At 48.6% G+C, this 26,352-nt stretch overlaps 1 protein-coding gene across 3 annotated transcripts; it reads right to left on the reverse strand.

Moving 5' to 3' along the window:
• Positions 1–1,099: 1,099 nt before the first annotated feature.
• Tmem40 (transmembrane protein 40) lies at positions 1,100–19,466 on the reverse strand. 3 transcript variants are annotated; one of them, XM_055604237.1, is made up of 12 exons: positions 19,347–19,466; positions 12,119–12,199; positions 11,357–11,479; positions 8,793–8,867; positions 6,751–6,804; positions 6,045–6,080; positions 5,468–5,500; positions 5,134–5,181; positions 3,409–3,480; positions 3,237–3,311; positions 2,513–2,575; positions 1,100–1,623 (listed from the first exon to the last, which is right to left on the reverse strand). In XM_055604237.1, the coding sequence occupies exons 1-12, from the start codon at positions 19,390–19,392 to the stop codon at positions 1,604–1,606; spliced, it is 726 nt and encodes a 241-aa protein (XP_055460212.1). In that variant the 5' UTR covers positions 19,393–19,466; the 3' UTR covers positions 1,100–1,603. The 3 variants fall into 3 exon arrangements, with proteins under 3 accessions (XP_055460212.1, XP_055460213.1, XP_055460214.1); XM_055604238.1 differs by lacking the exon at positions 11,357–11,479; XM_055604239.1 differs by lacking the exons at positions 8,793–8,867; positions 11,357–11,479.
• Between the last annotated feature and the right edge of the window lie 6,886 nt (positions 19,467–26,352).

The following is a 26,352-nucleotide window of genomic DNA, read 5'->3' on the forward strand; positions in this document are numbered from 1 at the left end:
CATACCTGCGTTTGCTCCCCCTCCATCCCACACAGTGGAAGGAGAGGACTGACTCCCAAGAGTTGTTCTCTGAGCCAGGCATGGTGGCACACACCTTTAGTCCCAGCTCTCAAGACAGAGAGGCAGGTGGAGCTCTGAGAGTTTCAGGCCAGCCTGGTCTACATAGTAAGTTTCTGGCCAGGAAGGGCTACACTCTCCTTTGATTATTTGTTGAGCTGAAAATACTAAATCCCCCACCTCTGTTCTTTTTTGACACAGGACCTCATTCCTTCAGACTGTTCTTGAACTTCCTATGTAGCTGAGGCTGGCTTTAAACTCCTGATCTTCCTGTCTTTCACCTCCCCAGTGCTAGGATTACCAGCATGCAAAACCATGCACAGTTTGTGTGGTGCTAGGGATAAATCCAGAGCTTTGTGGCTCGAGGAGGCAAGCACTTTAAATAAACCAGGCCTCTAAAACACACAGACACACACAGACACACACACACACACACACACACACACACACATTTTTTTCCACAAGAATATTTGCAACTGCTTTCTCTTCCTCCCATCCTCACTTGTGCAAATGAAGTCCTGAATTTTATTCGAGCTGCAATATGAACATTCTTGTTTACATTCTATGCACATTATTGCTTCTACTCTATGCAATTGGATAAGTGCTCACCCCATCTAGACGGATTCAAAGGAGTCCTCAAATGTGTTCTCATGCTCACAAGGCCTAAAGGAGTGAGAGGGCTATAGCTCAGCTGGCAGCATGCTTACCTGACAAGCACAAGGCCCTGGGCTCAATGCCTTGCACCACGTTACACTGGGTATGGTGGCACACACCTATGATCCCAAACAATCAGGAAGCGAAGGCAGGAGGCTCAGGAATTCAACATTAGCCTTGGCTACATAGAGAGTTTGAGGTCAGCAAACTATATGAGAGAAAGGCTATATGAGAGAGAGGCTATATGAGAGCCTGTATTAAAAAAAAAAAAAACTTAAGAGAGACAGTGATACAGAGATAGAGAGAGTGACAGAGAGAGACAGAAAGAAACCTAAAGGAATATTTAGTCGACTCTTTTTAGCACAGGGAACAGAATATTTATTTGGGTTTCAGTAGTTCAAGGGTAACAGGGTTGGTCACTGGGTGATAGGGCCACAGTTTTGGTCCCCAGTGTCTTATCTGCAACAGGTTCCCCTGGGGACCCAGGCTGGTAGCTCCCTGCCTCAGGGCAGTAGACTGTCTGTCCCAAGATGGCTCTGCAGGAACTATGAGCTCACAAGTATGGCCTGAGGACACGGGAGAGACCGGAGCCCACAGCTGTCAGCCTGTGGGGCCCAGGCCTCTTGCTGCCCCTAAGAGTGATGGCATCCCAGCTCTTTCTTGCTGACCCAGATGCTGTCCCTCTTCTTCTCCCCTTGGAGACCGAGTGCTAATCTGCAGAGTGAGAGCCTGCCCACTGGCGCCAACACTCAGACCACATGGAAGGAAAGAGTTCTTTATTGTGTGGCCTCCTGGTGTCTTCCAGCATGTGGCTCTGTCTTCTGGGCTCAGGTATGGCAGTGGTTACAGTGGTCATAGTGGGGACTGGCTCAGCTGCCATCCCGCTGTGGTGTCAGTCTGTTCTCCTGAACCCTGGAAGGCAAAGCCAGAAGAATGACATAGGATTCTGTAGGCAGCCGAGTCCAGCCCCCACTGCCACCTCAAATGCCCAAACATCACAGGGACAGACTCAAATGGCTCTTCCTGTAGGCACTGTGGGTCCCACAGCCCGCAGTTGAGGAGGCATTGCCAGTCCCAGCACATAGACACGCTATCCCTGGCTTCCAAGCTCAGTACCATGATGTACAAAGTTGCTTGAGTTGCTGGGTCAAAGACAGTAGGTGGGGGTATGGCTCTGCAGTAGAGCAATTTCTTGGGTTCCAGCCTAGCAAAACACACAGGTGTGTGCATACGTGCATGCACAAACACACACACAGTGAGCACGCTCAGCAGAGAGAATGCAGTTTTAGGGGCCTTTCAGCAGGAACTTTTGTAAAGCAGGCTGGGAAAAAAAAAAACAAAACCAGAGACACCTTTGCAATTAACTTCACAAAACAAGATTTAGGTGATCTGAATGAAGTAGACACTCTACTTTAGCCCAGGTTATTTCAAAGGCAACTACAAAGTTACTTAATACAGCCAGGGAGGTGTGCAGAGTCCTTTGCTTTTCGTCAAGGCTGACAGCATCCTTCCTCACTTGATGGGCTGTCTGGCGTAAGAATTACACCAATTTTCCAGCTGAGAAGCCTGAGGCTCAGCGAGACTACAGACAGCTGGATTGTGGCTTGCCTAGCATGCGCTGCATGTTTTGGGTTCCATTCTCCGTGCAGAAAAAGGCCGTCTGGGGTCACAGAACAGAGGCAGAACTTGAACCCGAGCCTCCTGCCTCCAGGAGGCATCTTTCCCTAGATGCCCGACCTCTTTCCAAGAAGAAAGTCCCCAATCATGAGAGGGTTTGGCTGGAGAAATGTACTGCACTTACCTGGCAGCCTGAACTTCTGAAGGAGGGGGATGAAGCCCTGAAGTACACTGTGGATTCTGTACACTGCTCAGGAGCAAGGGGAGATGTCGGTCAAGACGAGGTGGCCCCAGGGTCAGGCCCACTCCCTGCTGCCCCAGAACCAAGGCACACCCCACGCAAACAAAGCCCTAACGTGCAATTTCAGGCTAATGTCAATAACAGTGCTGTGGTCATTACATGAAAAAAAAAACCGAGTCACAGACAGTAATAACAGGGACAGGAAACCCGGCGACCTCGACGCTTGGCTCTGTTCGCTTGTTTTCCTTTCGGAGGAGCTCTGCGTGTTTGCCACTTTAAACTGTTTTTGTGGAACTGCCCCCTTTTTTTCCACAAGGTTTTGCCAATGACCTCTCACTGACCTCACATGCGGTCAGGAAGAAAACACAAACATAAGGATTTTTTTTTTCTGGTTGTTTTCAAGACATGTTTTCACTGTGTAGCCTAGGCTGTCTTGAAACTCGCTCTGTAGACCAGGCTGGCCTCGAACTCAGAGATCCGCCTGCTTCTGTCTCAGGAGTGCTGGGATTAAAGGCGTGCACCAACCGCAAGGAATGTTTTTTTGTTTGTTTGTTTGTTTGTTTTTAAAAACAGTTTAGATTGTGACTCTCATCGAGTGTGACGGCCAGGTCAGCCGCCACCCCTCCAGAAGCCTGCAGACCTGTGTAGCTCTGACAGGACCACTTACCCAGCCCAAAGTAGATGCCGATGGTCTCTAGGGAAGCAAAGGTGAGCAGGCCAACCCCAAGGGCCATGAACCAGTCTGAAGGAGAGCAAGAGAGAACTGTCAGCCACTGTAGGGTGTGGGTTGATGCCTGCCATCCCACGCAGCCCCTTCTCAGGTCCCCAGCAGGCCTCACCTGCATAGTAGTGATAACACACCAGCAAGGCTCCAATGGCAAAGCAGAGGAGGACGAAGTGGAAAAATTCATCTGCAAGAAAGGGTAGAAACTTTCTCTCTCTCTCTCTCTCTCTCTGTCTCTCTCTGTCTCTCTCCCCTTCTCCCTCTCAACTCAAGCCATCACCATAACCCCCTCACTTTTATTTTTGCCTTGTTTTTCAAGTCAAGGTCTCTATGCAGCCCAGGGTGACTTTCAACTTAGGATTCTTTTACCTCAGCCTGCAGAGTGCAAAGGTTACAGGCATATGCCCTGATACCGTGTCTGGCACACCTGGTTTCTCTTGTTTTTATGTGTGTTGTGTTGTGTTGTTTGTTTTACTGGGTGACTTGAAATGCTGTTTAGACCAAGTTGGCCTTGATATCACAGAGAGCCGCCTGCCTCTGCCTCCAGAGCACCGGGATCAGAGGTGTGTGCCATTACGCCCAGTGACTTATTTATTTATTTGAGACAGGATTTCACTAAGAGTTGCTCACAGAGAGCCACCTGCCCCTGCCAGCACAGTGCCAGGGTTAAAGGGGTACGCCACAATGCCAGCTACTCTATTTTTTTATACTATGGTGTGTGTTTGTGTTTGTGTTTGTGTGCATTTACACTTGCATGTGTACATCAAGAAACCTAAAGAGGGTATCAGATCCCTTGGAGCTGAGTTACAGCATTTGTGGGGGACCTGATATAGGGGCTGTGATCCAAACTCTAGTCCTCTCACAATGGGGGAGTGCACCCAACCACTAAACCATCACATCAGCCCCTTCTAGTTTTAAAATGACAGTGCTCGGCTCCTGGTCAGCCAGTGTTGAACAGCACCCAGAAGCCCCCTTACCAGCCCCTGTCTCTCGTCATTATTTCTGGAATGTGTACAGCCACTTGGCTTGGGTTGATGTCTGTCCCCTCCTCCCCAGGCTCTATGTCTTAGAGAAGAAGGATCCCAGTGAGCTCCCTGCCCAAGGAGACTCGGCAGCCAAAGCCACTGCACAGGGATGCTCAGGAATTAATTTGTTGAGTGAGCATTAAAGCATTTGAAGGTGCCAAGTGCAAAGTTCTGAGGCTAACAGGCATGAGAGAGGATCTCAGGGTGCTTCTTAAAAGGGATGTGTCCAGGGTCAATAGCAAGATTTTCCAGCTTTCTCAGACAAGGGGCATACAAAAGAGAGTGTAAAGGCATGGAAGGACACACACGCTGAGGAAAAAGGACCCCAAGTTTGAGGCAGTGTGTCTCAACCAACCAACCAATCAAAAAACAAACAAAAGACCAAGGTCTCTGTTTTCTACCTTCCTAGTCTTTCCAGAAGTCCTCATAGATTCCAGGCGTGGAGCATAGGAAGCCCTGGAAACTTGCATCATTTCTCCCGTGGAACTTCATGACCCCCACAGCCCAACTATGTCCCACCACAGAGCATGAGAAGCATTTATCTCCCTGTGTTTTCACGCAGAGCAAAGAGAGTGTATGACTGGGTGCCAAGCCAGTGAGGCCCCTCCAATCCAGGGCCTCGGTTTCTACGTAAAAAAAAATCAATGTCACTGTTTGTCCCCCTACCAAAGCGATTAGAGCTGAGGACTTTGCTCACTGAGGGACACCTGGCAGAGGTGGCTAGGGTTACTATCGTTCTAGCCACCAGCTGTCTTGCACCCGTAGAAATCTGGACCATTGAGGTGAGCGCGGCTCCTGAACACCAACTTGCTTACCGTCCTTCTTAATGTTCAGCCTTCTTAGCTGAGAGGCCTCCACTTCTCCTTAAGAATGAAAGACAGAAAGGTGTGTTTTGTACATTGTTGCCCCCCCCCCACCCCTTACGATAAGGGTAGCAGGGAGGGTAAACCCTCCCTGACTTCCTCATCCCCCTACAGGCCTGGCCCTGTTCTTCCTTCCACTTCTCCCATGATGGAGACTTCTTCTGGAATCATGCGGATGTTGACATCCCTCCAAGAACTGGCCCACCCTCTCAGGCCATTTGTGGTCCCCTCTAGCCCCTCTGGAATTTAGACAGCCTGCTGCTTTCCTCAGATCTTATATATTTACCCCCTGCTGAGCCGGAACCTCTCCTTCGGAGTCCTGGAAACGAGAGACTCAATGTTAGTACCGAGTTGGACAAGGCTCCTTGCCAGGTGCTTTTTTACCCTGGGAAAGACCAGAGATGACTAAGAAAAGGCTCTAAGGTGGTCCTCAACCTTCCTAATGCTGTGACCCTTTAAATCAGTTCCTCATGTTGCGGTGACCCAGCCATAAAATTATTTTTGTTGCTACTTCCTAACTGTAATTGTGCTACTGCTATGAATCTGATATGAAGGATATCTGATATGTGACCTCCAAAGGAGTCAAGACCCACAGCTTGAGAACTGCTGCTCTAGGTAATTCTCCAGGTATGGGATCCAAGGGACCTTTCCTAGCTGCCTGATATCTGCTTCTTCTTGTCTAGACCCCCATTTTCATGGCTCCACGACTCCTCTCCCACCCGTTGCACGCATTCAGGTCCCTAAGTGACCCTGGAGTTTCCCTGTCTCACAGCCATGACTCTTTGAGTACCCCATCAGGACAATGCCCAGGCCTCACCCAACCCCAGTCTCCTTGACTCTCCCTCCCCTTCCTGGGCACTCACCTGACTCCCCAGCAAGCACCATTTCCCCAGCAGCACCTGCAGGGAAGGAGAATCAGGGAGCACAGAGGCAGACAGGTGTCATATTCCAATACATGCTGTATGGGTCCTCTTGCTCTGAGTGTACCTGTGTTTCTTGCTGTTTCTCTGGGTCATTACCAGGAGTTGGGGAGTGAGTAGCTATTGGGAGTCCTGACTCCCTGGGCAGTGTGCATCTGCTGGGCTCTTTGATGAACTAGGTCAGCCTGTGGACTCTCCTACTTCGTTGGAGCGCCGCTGCCTAAAGTGCCCTTATTTACACATCATCTTCTTCTTCCCTACACCTCCTCACTGTCATACAGGGCTCTGGGAAACAGTTCATAAATGGGGGAGGGGGATCTGAGCCATTCTTAAACAGTGCAGGGTTCCAAGATAGTGGAATGGGTTACACCCCATTTTCCCGATGTGTAAAACTAAGGCCCAGTTCTGTTGGGTGACCAGTGAAGACCATGGGAAGTCGGGGTTTCAGTCAGCAGAGAACGCTTACTGTCCTTGATCCATTGCAATCACGGCAGAGGGGACCCCACTCTCCCCTGAACTGCTGCAGCCTCGCTACCTCATCTGTGTGTGCCTGGGAGCCTTCAGATCAGGAGACCCTATCCCTTGTTCTGCCCACCGAGCCCTCAGCCCTCATGATTCTCTTCTCCAAGGCCAGAAGACAAGCACTTACCTCCATAGAGCTGAAGCTCATCCTTCAGCACCTCCACTTCCCGGTGGTCAACACCTGGGTGGAGACAAACCTTGGTCAACTCTCCACAGTGTCCCCAGGGCCACCCCCATTTCCCCACATCTGAAGTCTCCAAAAGGCAAAACAACTCACTCAGTATCCCTATGTTCTGTTCTGTTCTGTTACTAAGACGAAATTTCAGGTCTGACAGGAGGTGGGGCTCATTCAAGGATAGTTTCCGGGGACTGGAGAGAGGGCTCAGAGGTTAAGAGCACTGGCTACTCTTTGCAGAGGACCCAGCTTCAGTTCCCAGCACCTACATGGCAGCAAACAGCTGCCAGTTTCAGGTGATCTCACACCATCTTCTGGCCTCTGTGGGCACAGGCATATGCATGGCACACACACATACAGGCAGGCAAAACACTCATACACATAGATAAGCCTTTACATTTTTATATAAAGAGAATAGTTGCCATTTATTAAGGTCTAAGGTGCGTCAGTGGTGTAGCAGGGAATTTATACCCAATGTTTCCATCTGGTTCTCACAGAAAGAGCATGGAGAATGCCCGCCTACCAATGCATGCAGGCAAGGCAGCTGGGCCTCAGAGGTTCAGGTAGAGCTCAGGGAACAGCTTAGGGGGAGAGCGATTGCGGCACTGATCTGATGCCAGCAAAGGGATGTGGGGTGATGGAGGCAAAAAAAAAAAAAAAAAAAGGAAAGTGATTCTGCCAAACTTGCATGGTAATGCATGACTCTACAGATCTCCCATAAAGCTTGCATTCCTGGTTTGTTGTTGTCGTTGTTTTATTTGTAGTTGTTTTGTTTATTTTATCCGTTTATTTGTCGTCATCATCATCATTACTCTTGGTACTGGAGACTGAACACAGACTTCACACACTGAGCTACATCCTCAAAGGCTCCAGCTAGTTGTCTCTGAAAACAGAACCCAGGCTTGCCTCCAGGGTCACAGGCAGCATTTATTAAGTACTTTGTGTACTTGTGTATACCGGTCCCTGTTCTAGACAGTCATTCATTAATTCCCATTCTTTCCCTGATGCTCCTTTCACATAATTTATTTATTTCTTTAGGCAACAGTGATTTCCCAGGACTCAAGAGATGGCTCAGAGGTTAAGGGTACTGGCTGCTCTTGTAGAGGACAGATTCCCGACCCTCACCCACAAGTTGGCTCAGAACAAACTGTGACTCCAGTTCCAGGGGATCAGACACCCCCTCTGGCCTTCATGGGCACTGCACATGCACACGGTAGACATATATACATGCAGGCAAAACACTCATACACATAAGTGATACTGTTTTCAAAAGGAGGGATGTTGGGGTTGTAACTCAGTGTAGTGCAGTGGAAGAATGAGCCCTGCTTACCACCTCAGCGTGGTAAAAATAAAGAAATAAATAAAGCTCACAACGTCACTATCATAATGACTGTTACTATCTTTTTGTTTTCCTGTTTTTTTATGCGCATGTGGAGGTCAGAGGCCAGCAACTTTTGGAAGTTCAAATCTCTCCTGTGTGGGTCCCAGGCATGCAACTCAGTGGCAGGTGCCTTTAGCCTGTTAAGCCATCTCACCAGCCCCCGTCTTCCTGTTTTATGATTTTTTTCTTCTTTAAATACATATGAGACCAATTGGGTTCTATGACTTGCACCTACCACATCAGAGATAGGTAAGCGCTCATATGGACCAAACAAAGCAGGGCATGATGGCACATGCTCTTCCCAGCACTCAGGAGGAAGAGGTAGGGGATCTCTGTGAGTCTGAGGCCAGCCTGGTCTACAAAGTGAATCCTAGGATAGCCAGGGCTATACAGTGCCTCGAAACAAACAAAAGCAACAACCGTGACTACCACCAAGACAGAGCCCAGCTTTCTGCTTCCGTCTGACGGGTTTCGGCTGTTGTAGGGTGTTCAGTAGGCTGTTTCCCATTCATCTAGCACGAACAACGCTGTGAGGAACCCCCTCACAAGGCCCCACTGAGGAGCTCAGCAGTGAGGTAAGAAGCAAAGGAAAGATGGGAAGCCTGTCGCCTACCAGAAGAGCTGTCCCTGTGGGGCTTCCTTCGGTGTTTCCTGGGACCTCGGGAGTGCTGGTCCTCATCGCTGCTGTCTGTGAGGAGCAAACACAAGCTGTAGGGCCCCAGCTGGAAGGAGCCAGGGCCACAATCGCTCCAATTCCTCCACAGTGTTTTCAGTCTGTGGAGGAAGAAGCTTTGCCTGGCTGTGGGTTAGGACGGTGGCTCCTAACTTTCTGTGTGGCTGTCCTCTTCGTGTTTTGTGGCTGAACCCTACATCTACTGCCATCTCAGGAGGCAGAAGGAGACCATGATGTGACTTGAGGAGACAGCCAGGTCCCATGACATGACATCTTATGGAGTTCACTGAGCACAATGCTGAATCCTCTCTGTCCTCCTGACATCATATGACTTTGGGTGTCTGCCATGTGTCTTCTTGATTGTGAAGCTAAGCTGATGTCACATCTCCTATAGAAACCCTATTCTTGTTGCTCAAGCCCTCATTGGCCTTGTTCTCCCTGCTTGGGGTTTCTATGGCACTAACTGTCTTGTGCCTGAGTCAGTCACCATGAGGGCCGGGTGACGTCTGTCTCTCCAACCACCTGAGCTACTGAAGGTCTCATCCTGCATCGTCCATTGCCTCAGGCTGCCTAGCCTGGGGTAGGAGCGTGAAGGGGCGAAAAGGCTGGCTGAGTCGTGTACATCTTACATTAGTCAGTGGTTTAAGAATTCAGAGCCAGGAGTTTCTGGCTACAGGGCTGTCTCTCATGACTACCAAGATGGCCCCAGATGAGTTCCCTCAGTGTACTTGGGGATGTCCAGATCAATTTCGGATTCATTAAAAGTTCCAGGAAGTCATGTTAGCTGTGCTTCCGAGTCAGTGTTCATGTAATTTCACCTGACACAGAAACAGCTGTATGGCAGTAAAGTGTCCCTCGGCATACATGGGGAGAAGGTTCTAAGACTTGCCACACACACCAAAATCCACGGCCATACCAGTCCCTTACACACAACGTTGCAGTATTTGCATAGACACAGTATATGTCCTCTTGTGTTATTTTTCTTAATTTTAAAAATATTTATTATGTGTTGTGGAAGAAGCCATGCCACAGAGTAGAATTTCCAGATGTGTGGCTATCTTGATGAATAAGATTGATTGATTGATCGATTGATTGATTTTTAAGACAGGATTTTTCTGTGTAGCCTGGGCTGTCCTGGACTCACTTTGTAGACCAGGCTGGCCTCAAACTCACAAAGATTCACCTGCCTCTGCCACCATGACCAGCTTGATGAATAAGATTTTGAGTGTCTTTATTCCCACTCCTACATCTCACTATGTAGTCCTGGCTGGTCTGGAACTCACTATGTACACAAGAATGGCCTTAGATTTGTGGCAATCCTCCTGCCTCTGTCTCCTTCGTGCTGGGATTACAGACATGTGCCACCATGCCCAACTATTTCCTTCTTTTCTATGTTTTACAAATATACATCAGTGAGAAAGAAAAAGTGATCTTCATTGCAAAATATCAAACAATATGAAAAATAGAAATAAAATATAAATAGAATAGAATAAAATATAAATAAAATAAACCAGGAACAATGTCTCTCAACAAGTGATTGACGATTATTTTAGCCTTGCCTATGATGTACTCAGAACATAAATTTGGGGTTTAAAGGGTTTGTTTTCTGTTTGCTTGGGGAAGTTTCCCTATGTGACCTAGGATAGTCTGTAACTGCCTGTCCATCTTCCTGCCTCTACCTCCCAAGTGCTGGGATTAACATTCATGAAGCTCAGGCTAGCTAAGGACTGTGCTAGCTAAGGACTGTGTGCTTCTGATCCTCCTGCCTCCGATTCCTGGGTGGTAAGATTATAGACGTGTGCCACCTGACCAGGTTTGTGCTTTGTCGTGCTGGGCATGTGACCCGGGCTTGTGCTAAACAAGTACCAGCAGAGCTACGCCCTCAGCCCAAGCCTGAGAATCTTTTAGCAACTAAAACCGGAAGCTCAGGCCCTCCATGTAAAATAGATCACAGTGCGGAAGCTCCGGTTGAGCAGGCAGAGAGCCCGCCTGAATACACTCCCTCATTCCAGAAAGACCTTCAAGGACTCTCAGGTTTGTTACTGAGCCTTCCTTCTTAAGAAAGCAGGTCACAGAGCCCTCCCTGAGCTTCAGCTGTAAACCGAGACTAAGAGTAGTATTGTATCTTCCTTCTTCCACATCCTGGGACAATTGGTTGAGTTCTTAATTGTCGAGTGATTGGAGGAGTGTCTAGCTTTACTGTTGTTATAAATTCCGCCCTATATGTTTTCTAAATTGATTTTTTAATTTTTTTATTTTTTTGGGTTTTTTGAGACAGGGTTTCTCTAGGTAGCCCCGACTGTCATAGAACTTGCTCTGTAGACCAGGCTGCTTCCTGAGTGCTGGGATTAAAGGCATGCACCACCACTACCCAGCTACTAAACTTTTTTATTTTTAATTTATTATTATTATTATTGTGTATGTGTGTAGTGCTAGAAATGTGTACATATGAGGCAACACTGTACCTTCAAGTCACACCCCGGTCCTAAGAATGTTTGCTATACCTGAGGAGGAGGAGGAAGATGAGGAGGAGGAAGAGGAAGAGGAGGATGAAGAGGAGGAAGACTTGTCTCTCTCATATCCTTCCCGGGCCTTGCCATCTTGCTGGTGGAACTCTGTCTCTTGGTCTAGAGGCACACAGGCAAGGTGATGAGTGCTTTCTGCCCCCTGCCCCATCCCTGGCACCAATACAGCCTCTCCAGGGAGCATTCATGGAGCCAAGAGGGATGACTACTCCCCTGAAAATCCAAGGCTGATGGAAGGTGTCTAAGATCAAGGTTCTCAGAGACTCCCAGGTAGGGGTCAGAGAGTCAAAGACAGCCCAAAGCAAACATTTCTGTGCATCAGGCTCCAGAAAAGAGGATTATGAGCCCCCTAGCCTGTCCCACCTGGAGACCTCCACACTCAGAGAAGGATCCAGTTCAGGGTTCTCTAAGTCACACAGAGAACAGCATGTAATCAAGCCCTAAACTTTCCCTTCCTCCAAGGGCAGCTAAACGAGAGCCTTCCCACCTTCTAGAGACTCCCCCCACTTCCAGCACAAGCTGCCCAGAAACTTCTCAAAATTTGGGGAGCAACTTAGGACCTGCCTAGTTAGGAGGTGTGGGGAACAGGCTGGGGCAAGCATGTGAAGGGAAAAATCACTTCTCTGCTGTGGCTTTGATGTGGCCATAATGCCACATGGCCTAGGAGGGTCTTTGACAGCCCCACGTATGCTGGAATCTCCCCGGGGAGGCTGTGCCCAGGGTGTCAGGATGCAAACGTACAGTCTAGAGCTTCAATTTCGCTGTGGACTCCACTGTTGTCTTGAGACTGGGCAGAAGCTCCTGAAGCCTCCATCGTATTCCCTAGAGGAAGAACAGTGAGCTTCACTTTAGTTAATATTCTTCATACGTAAAGAGCATGACAAATGAATAAGGAAAGGAAGGGAAGCATCCAACATGAGGTTATAAGGAATTTGGTTTTAGGCAGGGTCTCTCTATGTAGTTCTGGCTGGCCTGGAATTTGCTATTGTAAACTAGGCTAGCCTTGAACTCATAGAGATCTGCCTGCCTCTGCCTCCCGAGTGCAAGAACTAAAAGCGTGAGCCACCATTTCCAGTATCATTTTTATTTTTAAAACATATTTATTTGTTCATTTGTTTAGTGTGTTGCCTTCACGTGCACAGCACGTATGGGGGCCGGCCAGAGGACAACTTGTGGACTTAATTCCCTTCCTCTATCATTTGGCTCCCAAGGATTAAACTTAGGTCAGCAGGCTTGGCCACTAAGCAGGCCCTTACCCACTAAGCCACCTCACCAGCTCCAGGAAAACAAAAGTGGGCCAGAGATACAAGAGCCATGTTGTCCCAAGCAAATGAAACAAACAAACAGAAATAAATATTATGGGAATTTGAATATTGATTATCTTATGATAATGAAAGTCTTTTAGAGGCTAGAGAGAGATGGCTCAGTGTGAAAAGCTCTTGCCTCATTAACCTGTTAGCCTGAGCTCAGATCCCAAGTAAACACACAAAAGCAATCCGAACCTCCGTAATCCTAGTTTACCCCTAGGTAGGGAGGTGGGGAGAAGACAGAAGAGTTGCTGGATTGCAGACCAGCTAGCCAGCACACTCAGCAGTGAGCAGCAGACAGGTACCCTGTCTCAAACAAGACAGCAGGCAAGGGTCAACAGGTAAGGCTTCTGACCTCCCATTCCGCTTGTGTGTCCGTGAATACACAGCGCTTTTCTGAACTCAGCATAGTGGCAAGTGCCCGTGGTTTGTCACTTCCTGGGAGGCTAAGGGTAGGAAACCTGTTTGAGGGTAGGACTTTGGGTCAGCCTATGAACCGGAGTAAGACTCTCAAAAGCAACAACAACAAAACACCTTTTAAGGTATGATCTGATGTTAGTATTAGGGTTTTGTTTTATCTTGTTTTTAAAGACACGGTCTCGCTGTGTAGACCTGGTCGGTCTGGAACTTGCTGCGTAGACCAGGTGGGCCTGCAACTCACAGAGATCTACCTGCCTTTGTCTCCTGAGTCAAGGTGTGTGCCACTCCCCCACCCCCCCACCCCCCGCAGGTTTGTTTGTTTGTAACGTTTATTATTTATGTGAGTGTAAGTGGGTAGAGGTCACAGAACAGCTTCCAGGAATTGATTCACTCTTCCTCTATGTGGCTCCTGGGAATCAAACTCGGGTCGCCAGCCTTGGCATCAAGTGTTTTACCCCCAGAGTCATCTCACCAGCCCGTTTTTGTTTGTTTGTTTGCTATGTAGTCCAGGCTAGCATCCAACTAATGGCAGGTCTCTGGCTTTAGCCTTCTGAACCTTCTTACATCTTTATTTTTTACTTAAAAAATAAGTTTTATTTATGCAAATATAAAAAAATACAGATGTTGGAGAGATGGATCAGGAGTTATGAGCACTTGTTACAGTTGGACATGGTGGTACCCAGCAGTTGGGAGGCAGAGGCCAGGGGACCTTTGAGTTTGTGGCTAGCCTGGTCCACATAGAAAGTTGCAGACTAGCCAGAGCTGTATAATGAGACCCTTTCTCAAACAAACAAAGTAACAACAACAACAAGAGCACTTGCTGCTCTTGCAGAGAACCTCAGTTCCATTCCCAGGAGCCATCTACTCATAGTGGCTCACAATGGTCCATAACTCTGGTTCCACAGGATCCTACTCCCTCTTCTAGTCTTGCAGGCATAGGACACACAGAAATGCAGGCAAAACGCCCAGACACATACAAAACAGAACAAAACAAAACAAAAAACTTCCCTCTCAAAAAACATGCCACTTGGGGCTGGAGAGATGGCTCAGAGGTCAAGAGCACTGGCTGCTCTTCCAGAGGTCCTGAGTTCAATTCTCAGCAACCACATGGTGGCTCACAACCATCTATAGTAAGATCGAAGCCTTATTCTGGCATGTGTGTGTACATGCAGACAGAACACTATACACTTAATAAATAAATCTTTTAAAAAAATGCCACCTATATCTGTATTATGTCAATCCTGTTACAAAGGCCCTGTTTCCATGATTCCCTCTGTGTGGGTGACCAATCAGGTAACATGGAATCTGCCCTCACCGGTTTCTCTGTGTAGCTTCAGCTGTTCTGGTCTTGCTTTGTAGACCAGTCTAGCCTCGAATTCACAGAATTCACAGAATGCCTCCTGCATTCTGGGACTAAGGGTGTGAGCCAACACCACCTGGCTTACCTGTGAATCTTAATTTCCAGACAATAAAATATTTTGAAAGATGGTCTCATTTGACCTTTACAATAATCCGGTAAGGTCAGCTTTGCTCTCCATCTATACTAGAGAATGTTGGCTCACAGAAATGATGGTCTCGCTGGGACTCCAGAGCTCAAATTCCATCTATCACAGCTCAGAACAGAGACCAGGGACACAAACTAGCTAATGGGCCACCATGGAGGCCGGTCAGATGTTTATGAGTGAAGCTGCTGAAGACAAAGCCACAAGTTCCCTTTGGGACAACAAAAAGCTCTGCTTTCCTGAGCTTCTGAGAGGTCACTAGAGGTCCAAACAGCTAGAAGAGAAGATTTTGGAGGGGCACAGGGGAGGGGTCTATGTGGGGGGACCAACAGCCTGTATTTTAGATGATCAGGAAACCACTACTCAGAAGACTACATTTCCCAGAATTCCTTGAAGTTGGCTGTAGCCCGTGTGTTCCCTTGTTAGTGGGCAGGAAGAGGGAGGGTGTGTGTGTGTGTGTGTGTGTGTGTGTGTGTGTCTGTGTGTGTGTGTTTTTCAGGTACGGCTCCTCAGAGAACCTAACAGTCCCAGCAGGAACTCAGGCTGATTCATGTATCTGATTCTCATTCCCTGCATATACAGGGTAAGGCACAGAGCAAAAGATGATGTTGATGACAGGGAGGATGACAACAACTGTGAAGATAATGAAACAATTCTCAGAGCTCACTGTCTTCTGGGCAACGTCCTAACAGCCACCACTCCCCAATAAGGGCTCACAGTAATTATACCCATTCTATAGTTAAGAGTGCCAAGGCACAGAGAAGCAGTGAGAAACTTGCTAGGCACACATAGCTTGGAAGGGACTGAAAAAGGACTGCTGTTCTGTCCAGGTTGGAGACTGGAACACAGCTGGCACCTCCTTCCAAGCATCAGGAAAGAAGCCATAAACAGTCACCAGTAACATTATGAGATTCTGCTGCCCTGGCTTAGATTTAGCCACTTGGGACACCAGAGTGTCCTCGTGGCGTAGGGAACTTCCAAGAGCATGATTTTTTTTTTTTTTTTTTTTCAGAGATGGAGACTTCTTGTATTACCGAAGCTCATCTTAACACTTCTGAACTCCCCTCTGAGTATCTGGGATTGCAGGTACACACAGGAAACCCAGCTTTCTTGGGAAGTATGGTGCTAACCCATCAGATAGAAACGTCTCAGAGGTAGGGCCTGAGATGTCCCTTCCTCTTTTAATGCCTTCACTTCATTCTTCCCACACACACTTTTAAACTACAAGAAAACATACACAGCTTTCAGAATTTCACAGCCAAGATTCTACCTGCAGCCAACTGCCAGGGAGGGATGTGAGTTTACGCAGTACCACAAAGAGCTTGCTGGGAGGAGCCTCTCAAGCCTCAGGGTCAGAGGCCATGACCTGGGCAGGAGTGTGACTCAGTGGTAGAGTGGGCATGGCCCTGGGTTCCTCACTAGCACCACAGAAACCAAACCATCTAACATGTGACTTTCTCTGAGCTGAAACGGACATTGAGAAAAACAGAGCTGAGAAAAAGAGAAGTGACGAGAGAAAGGGGAGGAAAGAGACCGAGGTGTGTCCTGTACCTGCAATGCTGAGCTGTGCTTTGTTGTGTTTTGATTTGTTGTGCTGGAGATCAAAACTAAGACACATTAAGAAGGCTCTCTGGCTACTTAGTGACACCCCAGGCCCTAACAGCACCCTCCTATCTGTTTGTTTGGTTTAGTGTTATTTTGAGACAAGATCTTACTATACAGATCTGGCTAGCCCAGAACTCACTATGTAGACCAGGCTGGCCAAGAACTCACTGAACTCACTGCGTCGGCTTAAGTGCCTGGACTAAAAGCATGCACCACCACATCGGATTTGTTTGCTGTTGCTGTTGTTTGTTCAGTCAGGGTCATACTATATAGCTCAGGCTGGCCTAGAAACTAGCAATTCTCCTGCCTCTCACTCCTGAGTGCTAGGATTACAAGCCTGCATCATGCCCAGTTTCTTCACCCTATCTAATCCTTATAAGTCTAAACTTGCACGGGAAGAAACTGAGGCTCAGGTAGATGGAATAGCCTGACCAAGGTCTCCAAATCATACTTGGGCCCACCCCCTGCCCTACAGAGAAACCCACCTCCAATCACCAGCTGTCCCTGGTTAAAGGCCCCAGTTCCTGAGGTGACCCCTTCTCCGAGGCTGACCCTAAAGGAAACGGCGGGTCTCACTCTTGGGCACTTCTTGCCCAGTGCTTCTTCATTTTCATTTGTTTCCAAAGACAGCGTCTTGCTGGGTTACCCAGGCTGGTCTTAGCCCTGAGCTAAAGCCTCCGGCCCTGTTGGGATTGCAGATGCACTCTACACTACAGCCAGCTTTCCTGGAGAGGTTGGAGCAGCTGACCTATCAGGAGGGGCAGATGAAACCATCACAGAGGTAGGTCGGGGCTGGATCCCTGGAATTAGTTGCAGGGGTTGTGAGCCACCATGTGGGTGCTGGGAACCTAACCCAGGTCTTCCGCAAGAGCAACAAGTGCTTTCAGCATCTGAGCCATCGCTCCAGCCCTTCCTCTTTTAATGTTCTCATCCCTCACTTCCAAGCTCACCAGGGCACCTGTGTGCTCAAGGTGGATTTCCTCTCCAGCTGGAGCTGTCACAGGCTCACTAAGGCCCACTGGGGGTGCCAATGACTACAGCAAACCCTCCTAGCCTCACACTTTATCGCTCTTTCCCCGCCACTGTCCTACCACTCAGGAGGAAAGTTCAGAGTATTCTATCTCACAGAGCAGGAAACTAAGGCCAGGAAATAAAGAAACCTGTATGACGCCATAGCTGTGGTCTGAACGTGCTGGCAGAGGTTCATTGGGAAACTTCACCTCGAAGCAACAGTGTTGGGGAAAGATCTAACAGGACTTGATCAAACCCTGAGGACCTGCCCTGGCCATTGGTGGTACACGCCTTTAGTCGAGTACTCAGGAGGCTGAAGCAGATAGATATATGTGAGTTTGAGGCCAGCCTGCTCTACATGGGAAGTGTCAGGACAGCCAGGCCTACATGGTGAGACACTGTCTCAAAAAAGAGAGAGAGAAGGAGGAGGAAGAAAGAAAGGAAGGAAGAGAAAAGAAAGAAAAAGCAGGGCAGGGGCTGTGGCTCAGTTGGTAGAGTTTTCACTCAGTATGCAAAAGACCCTGTGTTCACCTCCAGCATTAGATAAAATGGTCATGGCAGCACAAGCCTGTAATCCCAGCCCCAAGGAGATGAAAGCAGGAGATTCTAGAATTTAAGGTCATCTTTGACTACACAGAGAGCTGAAGGCCAGCCTAAACTACATGAGAATCTATCTCCATGAACAGCAATAGAAACAAAACAGAAACAAAGGAAGCCCGGCCCTGGCTTGTTTCCTCAACTGTTACGAGGGGCAGAGGTCTTTGTGTTCACAGGTAAAAGCTCACAGGTATCCCGGAATGTGTCACCACGTCCTTGTGGGTTTTTACCACAAGGCTTCATCATGTGCGTGTGACTGGCCTTGGTGACCTTTAGTGGCTCCCCCAATCCCTGGATGAACGTCCCAATCCTCCAATCTTTTTTTTTTTTTTCTGGGACCAGGGCCTATCTGTAGCGTCCCACAGCCTCCAATGCCTCCAGTACTCACTAGGATGCAAAGGCTCGAGTGCCTTGGAGCTGTCAAGGACTGTAGGAAGCGCAGGCCAGAAATGTTGTGGATATAAACATGTTTTTGTTTTAATCCCAGGTGTGGGATGTGGGACTGATTCAGATGGTCCACAGCAGCAAACTATGTGGGCTCTGAGAGGAGCCCTTTGCCAGCTGCAGATAGTTTAAATCTGAGGACTGTGGAGAGAGAATAAATGCCAGAGCCCAGAGAGCGTTGGGGAGCTCTGAGAAAGAGAAGGCTGCTGCTGCTTCTCTGCTGCAGCTCCGGATTGCTGTTGCAGTGAGACAAGAAGGTGGAGATCCCCTGAAATGAGGCTTAGACAGACTCCAAGGAACTTGATGACCCTAACCAGCAGGAAGAAGCTAAGAGAACAGGGCCCCCCTCTCCCACTAACTCTTGCTTTCTCCTACCTTGTGTTGGGGTGTTGGAATGGATTGAGGTGGAGAAGGGAGAAAGATATATAAGCAATGTAAATAAAAGAGTTTTTAAAAAGTATGCCAACACAGGAATGCAGGAAAATAAAATAGACTTTACAAGATCATACCACCTAGAACCTGGTTCAGTCTCTTGAGCATTCTTCATGGATTGCTTTGGACCTCAGTTTCCCCAGAGCTGGGGTGAACATCCAGCTCTGACATTCTAGGACAAGAGCACTCCCTTCTAGATTAAGCTTTGAAGGTTAACCTGTCCAATCACAGGGACCTTGGAACTCAGGCATGATGGGACCTGTCAGAGAAACTAGAGCAGCCTTTTACACTCTTGTGAGGACAGCGGGCATGCTCCAAAAGCAGGGAGATCCTCCTGATTATGTGAATCTTGCTGCTTGTGCAATATGCATACTGAAGGCTCTGAGGTCTGCAGGAGAGAACCCTCCTTCACTTGACTTCATCCCGTCTCTCTCCTAGACTATGCAAGAGCCCAGTTCTTGTCCCAGGATGCAGTCCAGTGCTTTCCACACAACTCTGATGACCTCGGGGTCCAGTTCTCCCCCTGGAATCCAGGACAGAGCACAGTCACCGCCCACTGTGGACAGCGTCCACCTCTTAGACCCATCAGTCAGAACTGCCTGGGTACACTGAATCAAACATAACCCATGTGGCCCCAGGACACAGACTCACCAGCAGCAGCATCGAAGGTGTGACCAGTGCAGTGTGCAGGTCCCATCAGAGCCTGCCTCAGAGCAGGGCTGCTGGGCAAGAGCTGCAGAGGGAACTGAGTCAGCAGCCCATGAGCCTAGCCCTGGAGAGTCCTGAGGCTACTACCATCTCTGAGCCAGTGGACATGTCACTTGCCATTGTGTCCCTCTCCTCCTATACAAACAGGAACAGGGAGCCCAGTGGTGGCTTCAGGGTCTGGATTAGGTCATTCTGGCGGGGGTGAGGGGAGGTTTGCCACACACTCACTCCTACTCTGCCCTTTGACTTTTGCAAGCCTGTTCCCCCTGTGTGAGATGGTTAATGCCCTTATGTCGCAAGGGCTGCTTTGAACCATGTGTTTGTTTCCCACGCATAGAAAGTGCTTCATGTAAATCAGCTCTGAACTTAAGAGCTGAGGAGAAGGCTCAGGCAGCAAAGTGCTCACCTGGTAAGCATGAAGATCTGAGTTCAATGCCCAGAATCTGTGCAAACAGTCAGGCCTATGACACACACTTGGAATCTCAGGGCAGGAAAAGCAGGGACAGGCAGATCCCTAGGGCCCAATGGCCAGCCAGCCTTGCTGAATCTTTGAACCCCAGTACCAGTGAAAGATCCTGTCTCAGACAACAAGGTGGGTGGCTGGTGACATGGCTCAGCAGTTAAGATCACTGGCTTCCAGAGGACCTGGGTTCAATTCCCAGTACCTATGGCAACTCACAACCATCTGAAACTCCAGTCCCAGGAGATCCAATGCCTGATTCTGGCCTCTGAGGGCACTAGGCACTGCCATGCTGGCAGGACAGCCATATACATAATAAAACAACGATAAGGATTTAAAAGAGCAAACAAGACCTCAAGGAATGAGACCTGAGTTTATCCTCTGGTCTCCACAGGCACTTGAGCCGATGTGCACATGCGCAGACACAGAACTGAAAACAAAACAAAACAAGCCGGTTGTGGTGGTGGTACATGCCTATAATCCCAGCACTCAAGGCAGTAAAGGCAGGTGGATCTCTGTGAATTCGAGGCCAGCCTGGTCTACAAAGGGAGTCTAGGACAGCCAAGGCTACACAGAGAAGCCCTGTCTCAAAAAAAAAAGAAAAGAAAAGAAAAGAAAAAAGAAAGAAAGGAAGAAAGAAAGAAAGAAAGAAAAGAAAAAGAAAAGTTTAAGTTGGCAAGACGGCTCAGTGGGTAAGGGCAAGTCAGGCTGCAAAGCCTGACTCCCGCAAGTTGACCTCCACATGTGTGCCTCAGGAGCAGATGCACATGCACACACATACACACAAATACATAAATAAGTATAACTAAAATAGTGTGTTGTTTCTTTTAAAAAGCAGGCCTGCAACGTTCCTTAGCTTCCCAGTAGGAGGGGCCTAGAAGAAGTTAGGTTACTAGAAGGTATGTCCTTGAAGGGGGCTTTGGAACCTGGTCTCTCTGGCCTCACCCTTCCACATGCTCCTGCCTTGTTTAGCTCTGGACAGAAGGCCCAAAGTGAGTTGCTAATGTGCTAAAACGTCCCTCCCTCCACATCACTCTCACTCCCCCCCCCCCCCACTGTTGCTTCAGGCTGCCCTCAATTATATATATCTGAAGATGACCGTGAACTTCTAATCATCCTGCTTCCACCTCTCCAGTGCTGGGATTACAGTTATCACCAGGCAAGATTTTTCCAGTGCTGGAGACCAAACAGGGTCCTCGTGTGTGCTTAGGCAAGGACCCTACCTATCGAGCTACACCCCAGTCTGTTTTTGTTGTTACCGTTGTTGTTTTGTTTTTGAGATAAGGTGTTGCTGTGTAGCCCAGGCTGGCCACCTCCTGCCTCAGCCTCCTGTGTGATGAGTCCCACGTGCCTGGCAAACCTTCTCCATGTAACTAATTTATCTCAGGTATTTTGTTATAGTGATGGAAAGCTGACGGGTACAGAACTGCTCAGAGGCAAAAAGAAGGATGACCACTGTTTCTACCTCTTCTACTGTTTTGTCCCAAGTCAGGCCAGGGGATTTCGTGATGGGGCGACAACCTATACTGTCCAGCCAATTTCCCAGACTAGATGGACCTGTGGCCATGGCAAAACCAAGGAGACTGCCAGGGCCGGGGAGCTACAGGGGATCTGAGAATAGCACGGAGGCTGAACTAAGACTATGAGGAGGAGTACCGAGGGTGATACCCCTGATTATAGCTAAGTGGAGGAAGGACGGTAGCCATCTTGAAGACTGCTCAGACAGGTCTAAGGTGGGTTTGTCTTTCGTTGTTTGTTTTGTTTTCTAAGGAAGGAAGGGTTTCTTCGGCTAATGGTTTGATATACTCCATCAGCATGGGAAGGCATAGACTCAGGAGCCTGAGGTTTCTGGTCACATCCTTGGCGCTCAGCTTGTTTTTTTGTTTGTTTGTTTGTTTGTTTGTTTGTTTGTTTTTGTCTTTCGTTTTTTAAATTCAATCTAGGACCCAAGCCCATCTAGGACCCCAGCCCACACACATTCAGAGTAGGTCTTTTCTCCTCAGTTAAACCTTTCTGGAAACATCTTCAGGGGTGTGTTTCCATGATGATTCTAAAGCCTGCCAAGTTAATAGTCCCGATTAAGCATCTCAGGAATGTTTCTGTTTTCTTCTGAGACGAGGTCTTGCCATGTAGCCCAGGCTGGCCTCCGATTAATAACCTTCCTCTCTCAGCCTTCCAGGTGCTGGGAATTCCCGGTGTGTCCCACTACCCCAGGCTTAGATCTTGTTTGAGCACAGGCTTCTAAGAACTCCTGAAGATCTAAGATTTTTAAAAAGATTACTTGAAAGGCAAGCATCTAGCATGACGTACAAGTGGCGGTATAGGCCACACAGGCAAAACCCATAGGAGATGCACAACCACTGCATGCTGAAGTGACAATGTAGGCCAACAGCGCAGGAAGAGCACATAGCCATAGGCCCTACTAACAGAAGCAGAGTCTACAGCGAGGAAGACAATCCACATCTCCCCAGCCTTCATCCTCGGGGTCATGCTCTGCACAGAACAGGACCTGGAGAGGCCAACAAAACCCAGAGGGTGTGGGGTCCCGAGACCCCTAGGCAGTAGAAGTGCTGGAGGAGAAGGGATTCAGTCTGGGGCTGAACACAGTCTGAACAGGCTCAGGCTGCTACCCAGGGTCAGCGCGGGGTCACTCCTGGGTGGGGCTGTCCATCGGGCTGCCAAACCACCCTGCTCAGTACATGAAGTAATTGTCTCAACTGCTTTGGGGTAGCCCTGAGCACAGTCAAGTGGGGAGTCAAGTTTGTGAGCGGTTAGTGACCATATCCTTAGCCCAGAACCTGTTTTTCCCTGAAGCAAATGTCTCCAGAGCAGAAACAAAACATCTGCTTGTCTCCTTCTGTGTAACCCTGGCTGTCTTGGAACTCAGTATGTAGAGCAGGCTGGCCTCAAACTTAGGTACACTTGACTCCCGAGTGCTGGGATTAAAGGTTATATCACCACATGGGGTCTTCTTGCCATTGTATTTTTAATGAAAAACAGTTAACAGCACATAGTACAACCCTAGCGTGCACCCGTGGCCTGTGCTAAACAGAGCACAAGTGTCCATGTGCAGTGTCCCCAAGGCCAGTGGGGATCCCCACAACACAGGCTGAGGTGCAAGCAGTGCACACGAGCCCAACTGGGTAGATGTGAGGCTCAGCCTATACAGCTGTCGTTGAATCAGCCCCAAGGGTGAACAAGTGGCTTCAGAGTTCTCCGAAAGAAACCGCGGGTGGAGATAGCCCTAATCTTGGAAGTACAAGAGAACAGGAAAAGTGCAGCCGCTGAAGTCCCCAGGCTCTGCCGGCCTCACTGCCAGGGAGAAGAGGCAAATCTCACCTGCGCAAAGCTGTTTATCGGAGCCAGGCTGTGGTGGTGCAGTGGTGCATGCTTTCAATCCCAGCACTCAGGAGGCAGAGGCAAGTGGATCTCTGAGTTCAAGGCCAGCCTGGTCTACATAGCAAGTTCCAGGACAGCCAGGGCTACACAGAGAACCCTGTGTCTCAAAAAAAAACCAAACCAAACCGACAAACAAAAAAATGTTTATTGGATCAATAACAGGAAAAGCATAATACCATTTACTGTAACAGTGTTTTGTTTGTTTGTTTGTATGTTTGTTTTAAGTGGCTCTTCCCCTGTTCAGTGGCCAACCTCACTCCCTGTGGCTATCAGGCCTCAGGACACAGTGCCTAACATATAAACCCGGCTGCTTACCCCCTTACAATGGGATTGGGTCCTGATAACACACTGTAAGTTGAAAGTAAATTGGAAACATACTACTGTACAGTTGACTGATGCTGGGTTTTCTTTTTTGGTTTTTTGAGACAGGGTTTCTCTGTCTGATAGAGCCCTCACACTCACAGAGATCAGCCTGCCTCTGCTTCCTGAGTGGTGGGATCAAAGGTATGCGACACCACGCCAGTGAGTGCTGGGTTTTCAATGAGTGGCTGATCTGGAGACAGCTGTTCCAGTTTCAACACTGGAATAGCTTTTGCTTTGGATACCTAAAGAGCAAAAGCTGGTTTATGTTATTCCTGGTGTGTGTGTGTGCACGCTCATTGCAATAAAATGTTTAAAACTGGGCTAGTGAATAGATGTTTCTCATATACATGGCAAATAGATCTCCATCCACATCATTATTCATTAGGGAAACACACATCAAAACCACAATGAGATTCCATGTCACTCCCATTTGCATGGTTAAAATGAGAAAGACAGTAACAAGTATTGGCAAGAACAAGGAGACACCAGAGAGAGCCCTCATGGGTTGTGGTGGCAAGGTGAGATTGTGTAGCCTGGCCTAGAGAACAGTTTGGCAGTCCCTCAAAATGCTAATCATAGTTACCAGTTGATCCAGGAATTCACTCCTAGGTATATACTCAAAAGATCTGAATTCTGGGCTGGTAAGATGGCTTCTCAGTAGGCAAAGGGCTTGCCTGCCAAGCCTGACAACATGAGTGAGCTCAATCTCCAGGACTTAACAATGGAGAGAACCAACTCCAGCAAGCTGTACTCTGACCTCTACACACGCACATAAACAGAACCCTCTCACCCACACACTAAATAAGCAGAATCTGGAAAGAAAAATTTTAAAGAAGTGAAAGCCCATATCCATATACAGAGACCAGTACATGAATGATTGTGGCGGCATCGTTCGAACTAGCCAGAAAGTGGGAACAACAGACATCTTCACCAACTGATAAATGGATACACAGAAAAGCATAGTTCACTAAAAATACACTTGGATACAGAACTATCCAGCCAAGCAGGGGACGGCAGGGTGGTCTGGTACCATGTGAGCGAGCATCCAAGTCAGAGGAGACCACGCACGCCATGAATATGAATTGTTCACACCAAACCTGACAAGCTGGGTTTGATTTCCCATGACTCACATAGCGGAAGGAGGAGAGACTACCAAAAGTTGTCCTCCGAGCTCCATATTTGTGCCACAGCATGTGCACACATGTACCCCATACATATCCACAAACAATAACACATTTTTACAGACCTCTGAAATGCCCAGGTACATCCACTGGGTCAAGGCAATTGGTTCTCACAGGGGAAGTGGCCATCACGGGCTATCATCTCTATCTTGGGATGAGAAGTGTTTTAAATTTGATAGTTGGGGTTATACAGCTCAGTGAGTACATGGGAAACCCCTGAATTGTACCATATAAAGAGGGAAAGATTACAGCAGGTAAATTCCATCTGTCAATAAAGTAGTTTTGTTTGGTGGGGGGGAGCAGGTGAGACAGACTGGCCTTTAATTTACCATGTAGCTGAGGGTGACTTTGAACTCCTGATTCTCCTGACACCACCATTGGGATTACAGGTATATGTTGCCATGCTTGGTTCATTAAAGCTGTTTCAAAGGGAGAGAGGGAGCGACAGACAGGGACAGAGAGACAGAGACAGAGAGAGGGAGGGAGGGAGGAAAAGAACGAGTCGGAGAGGGGGAGGGAGGGCCACATTACCCTGAGTTCTAGTCCTATTACAGATCTGCTTGCTGGACCTTAAACAGGAAACCTTAAAACAGGACACATGTTATTTTTCACCATGCTTCCCCTAACCCATGCTCCCAACAACGAGGCAGGGCCCTGGATTAGGTAGGACAGTTGCAAACAGAACAAAAGAAAACAATGGCACTCTTGGATAACCTCTCTGTCCCCCTTAAAAGGCCTGCTGGAGGCTTGAGGACCAGGATGCTCTGGGCAGAGACCACAGGGTGAGAACGGCTACCGTGGAGAGAAGTGATCCCAAGAGGGCTGATGGGGACTCCCTGGGGTCTGCCAATACCCTCTCTCCTGGGGCCTTCCCACTTGATGAGAGGCTATGCCTGGCAGCAGGGCCTGCCCCCTCCCCCTCCCCCTCCCCACTGTGTTCAGCATTTTCACACCACAGGTGCCTTTTCAGCATAGGGTTCTCCCTCCTTGTGGAGAGAGGGTGGTGGCTTTATCTGACCTAAGCCAGAGGCAGAGGCTGAGACCGTTTGCATCCCTAAGCTGCTGGGTTCCATCCACCACAGCAGCCTGAGAAAAGCCTATAGATACTTAACCAAACCCTTTCTTTTCCAAACAGGGAGACTGAGGTTCCGTGAGGTCAAGGGGTTTTCTAAAAGTCCACAGTAAGCCAGTGTTAAGCGTCAGAGCCTACCCTAAGGCTCACCCATTCCTCCCAGTCCCGGGTCCCATTACCTGGAGTCCCTGGGCTCATGTGAGCAGCAAGGCGAGCTGTGTGTTGTCTGTGAATGTGGCCAGGCTGAGGAAGGAGAGGCCATGGCACAGTGACAGCAGAGGGCGGGGCAACCATGACGTTGTTCCTGGGCCCCACTGGCTCACCCCCAGTGCTGTGGCATTCCTTCCTGTGGTGCTATCAGCCCCCAGGCCTTCCTGTCTGACTTGCCTCTTCCCCCAGCATCCTAGGAGGGACAGATGGTGGCAAAGGCACCTCTGCAGACCCCAGGACCACACTGTAACCTCAAGCCCCAAG

Source organism: Psammomys obesus, unplaced genomic scaffold (assembly GCF_907164565.1).
Source record: "Psammomys obesus unplaced genomic scaffold, mPsaObe1.curated_primary_1811, whole genome shotgun sequence".
NCBI lineage: Eukaryota > Metazoa > Chordata > Mammalia > Rodentia > Muridae > Psammomys > Psammomys obesus.

Coding starts and splice junctions, on each gene's coding strand:
- Tmem40 (XM_055604237.1), bottom strand. CDS start 19,392: ATGGGACCTGCACACTGCACTGGTCACACCTTCGATGCTGCTGCTG. Junction 11,480..12,118: donor CGAAATTGAAGCTCTAGACT/GTACGTTTGCAT, acceptor GTGTGCCTCTAG/ACCAAGAGACAGAGTTCCAC. Junction 6,081..6,750: donor TGAGCTTCAGCTCTATGGAG/GTAAGTGCTTGT, acceptor CCTTCCCTGCAG/GTGCTGCTGGGGAAATGGTG.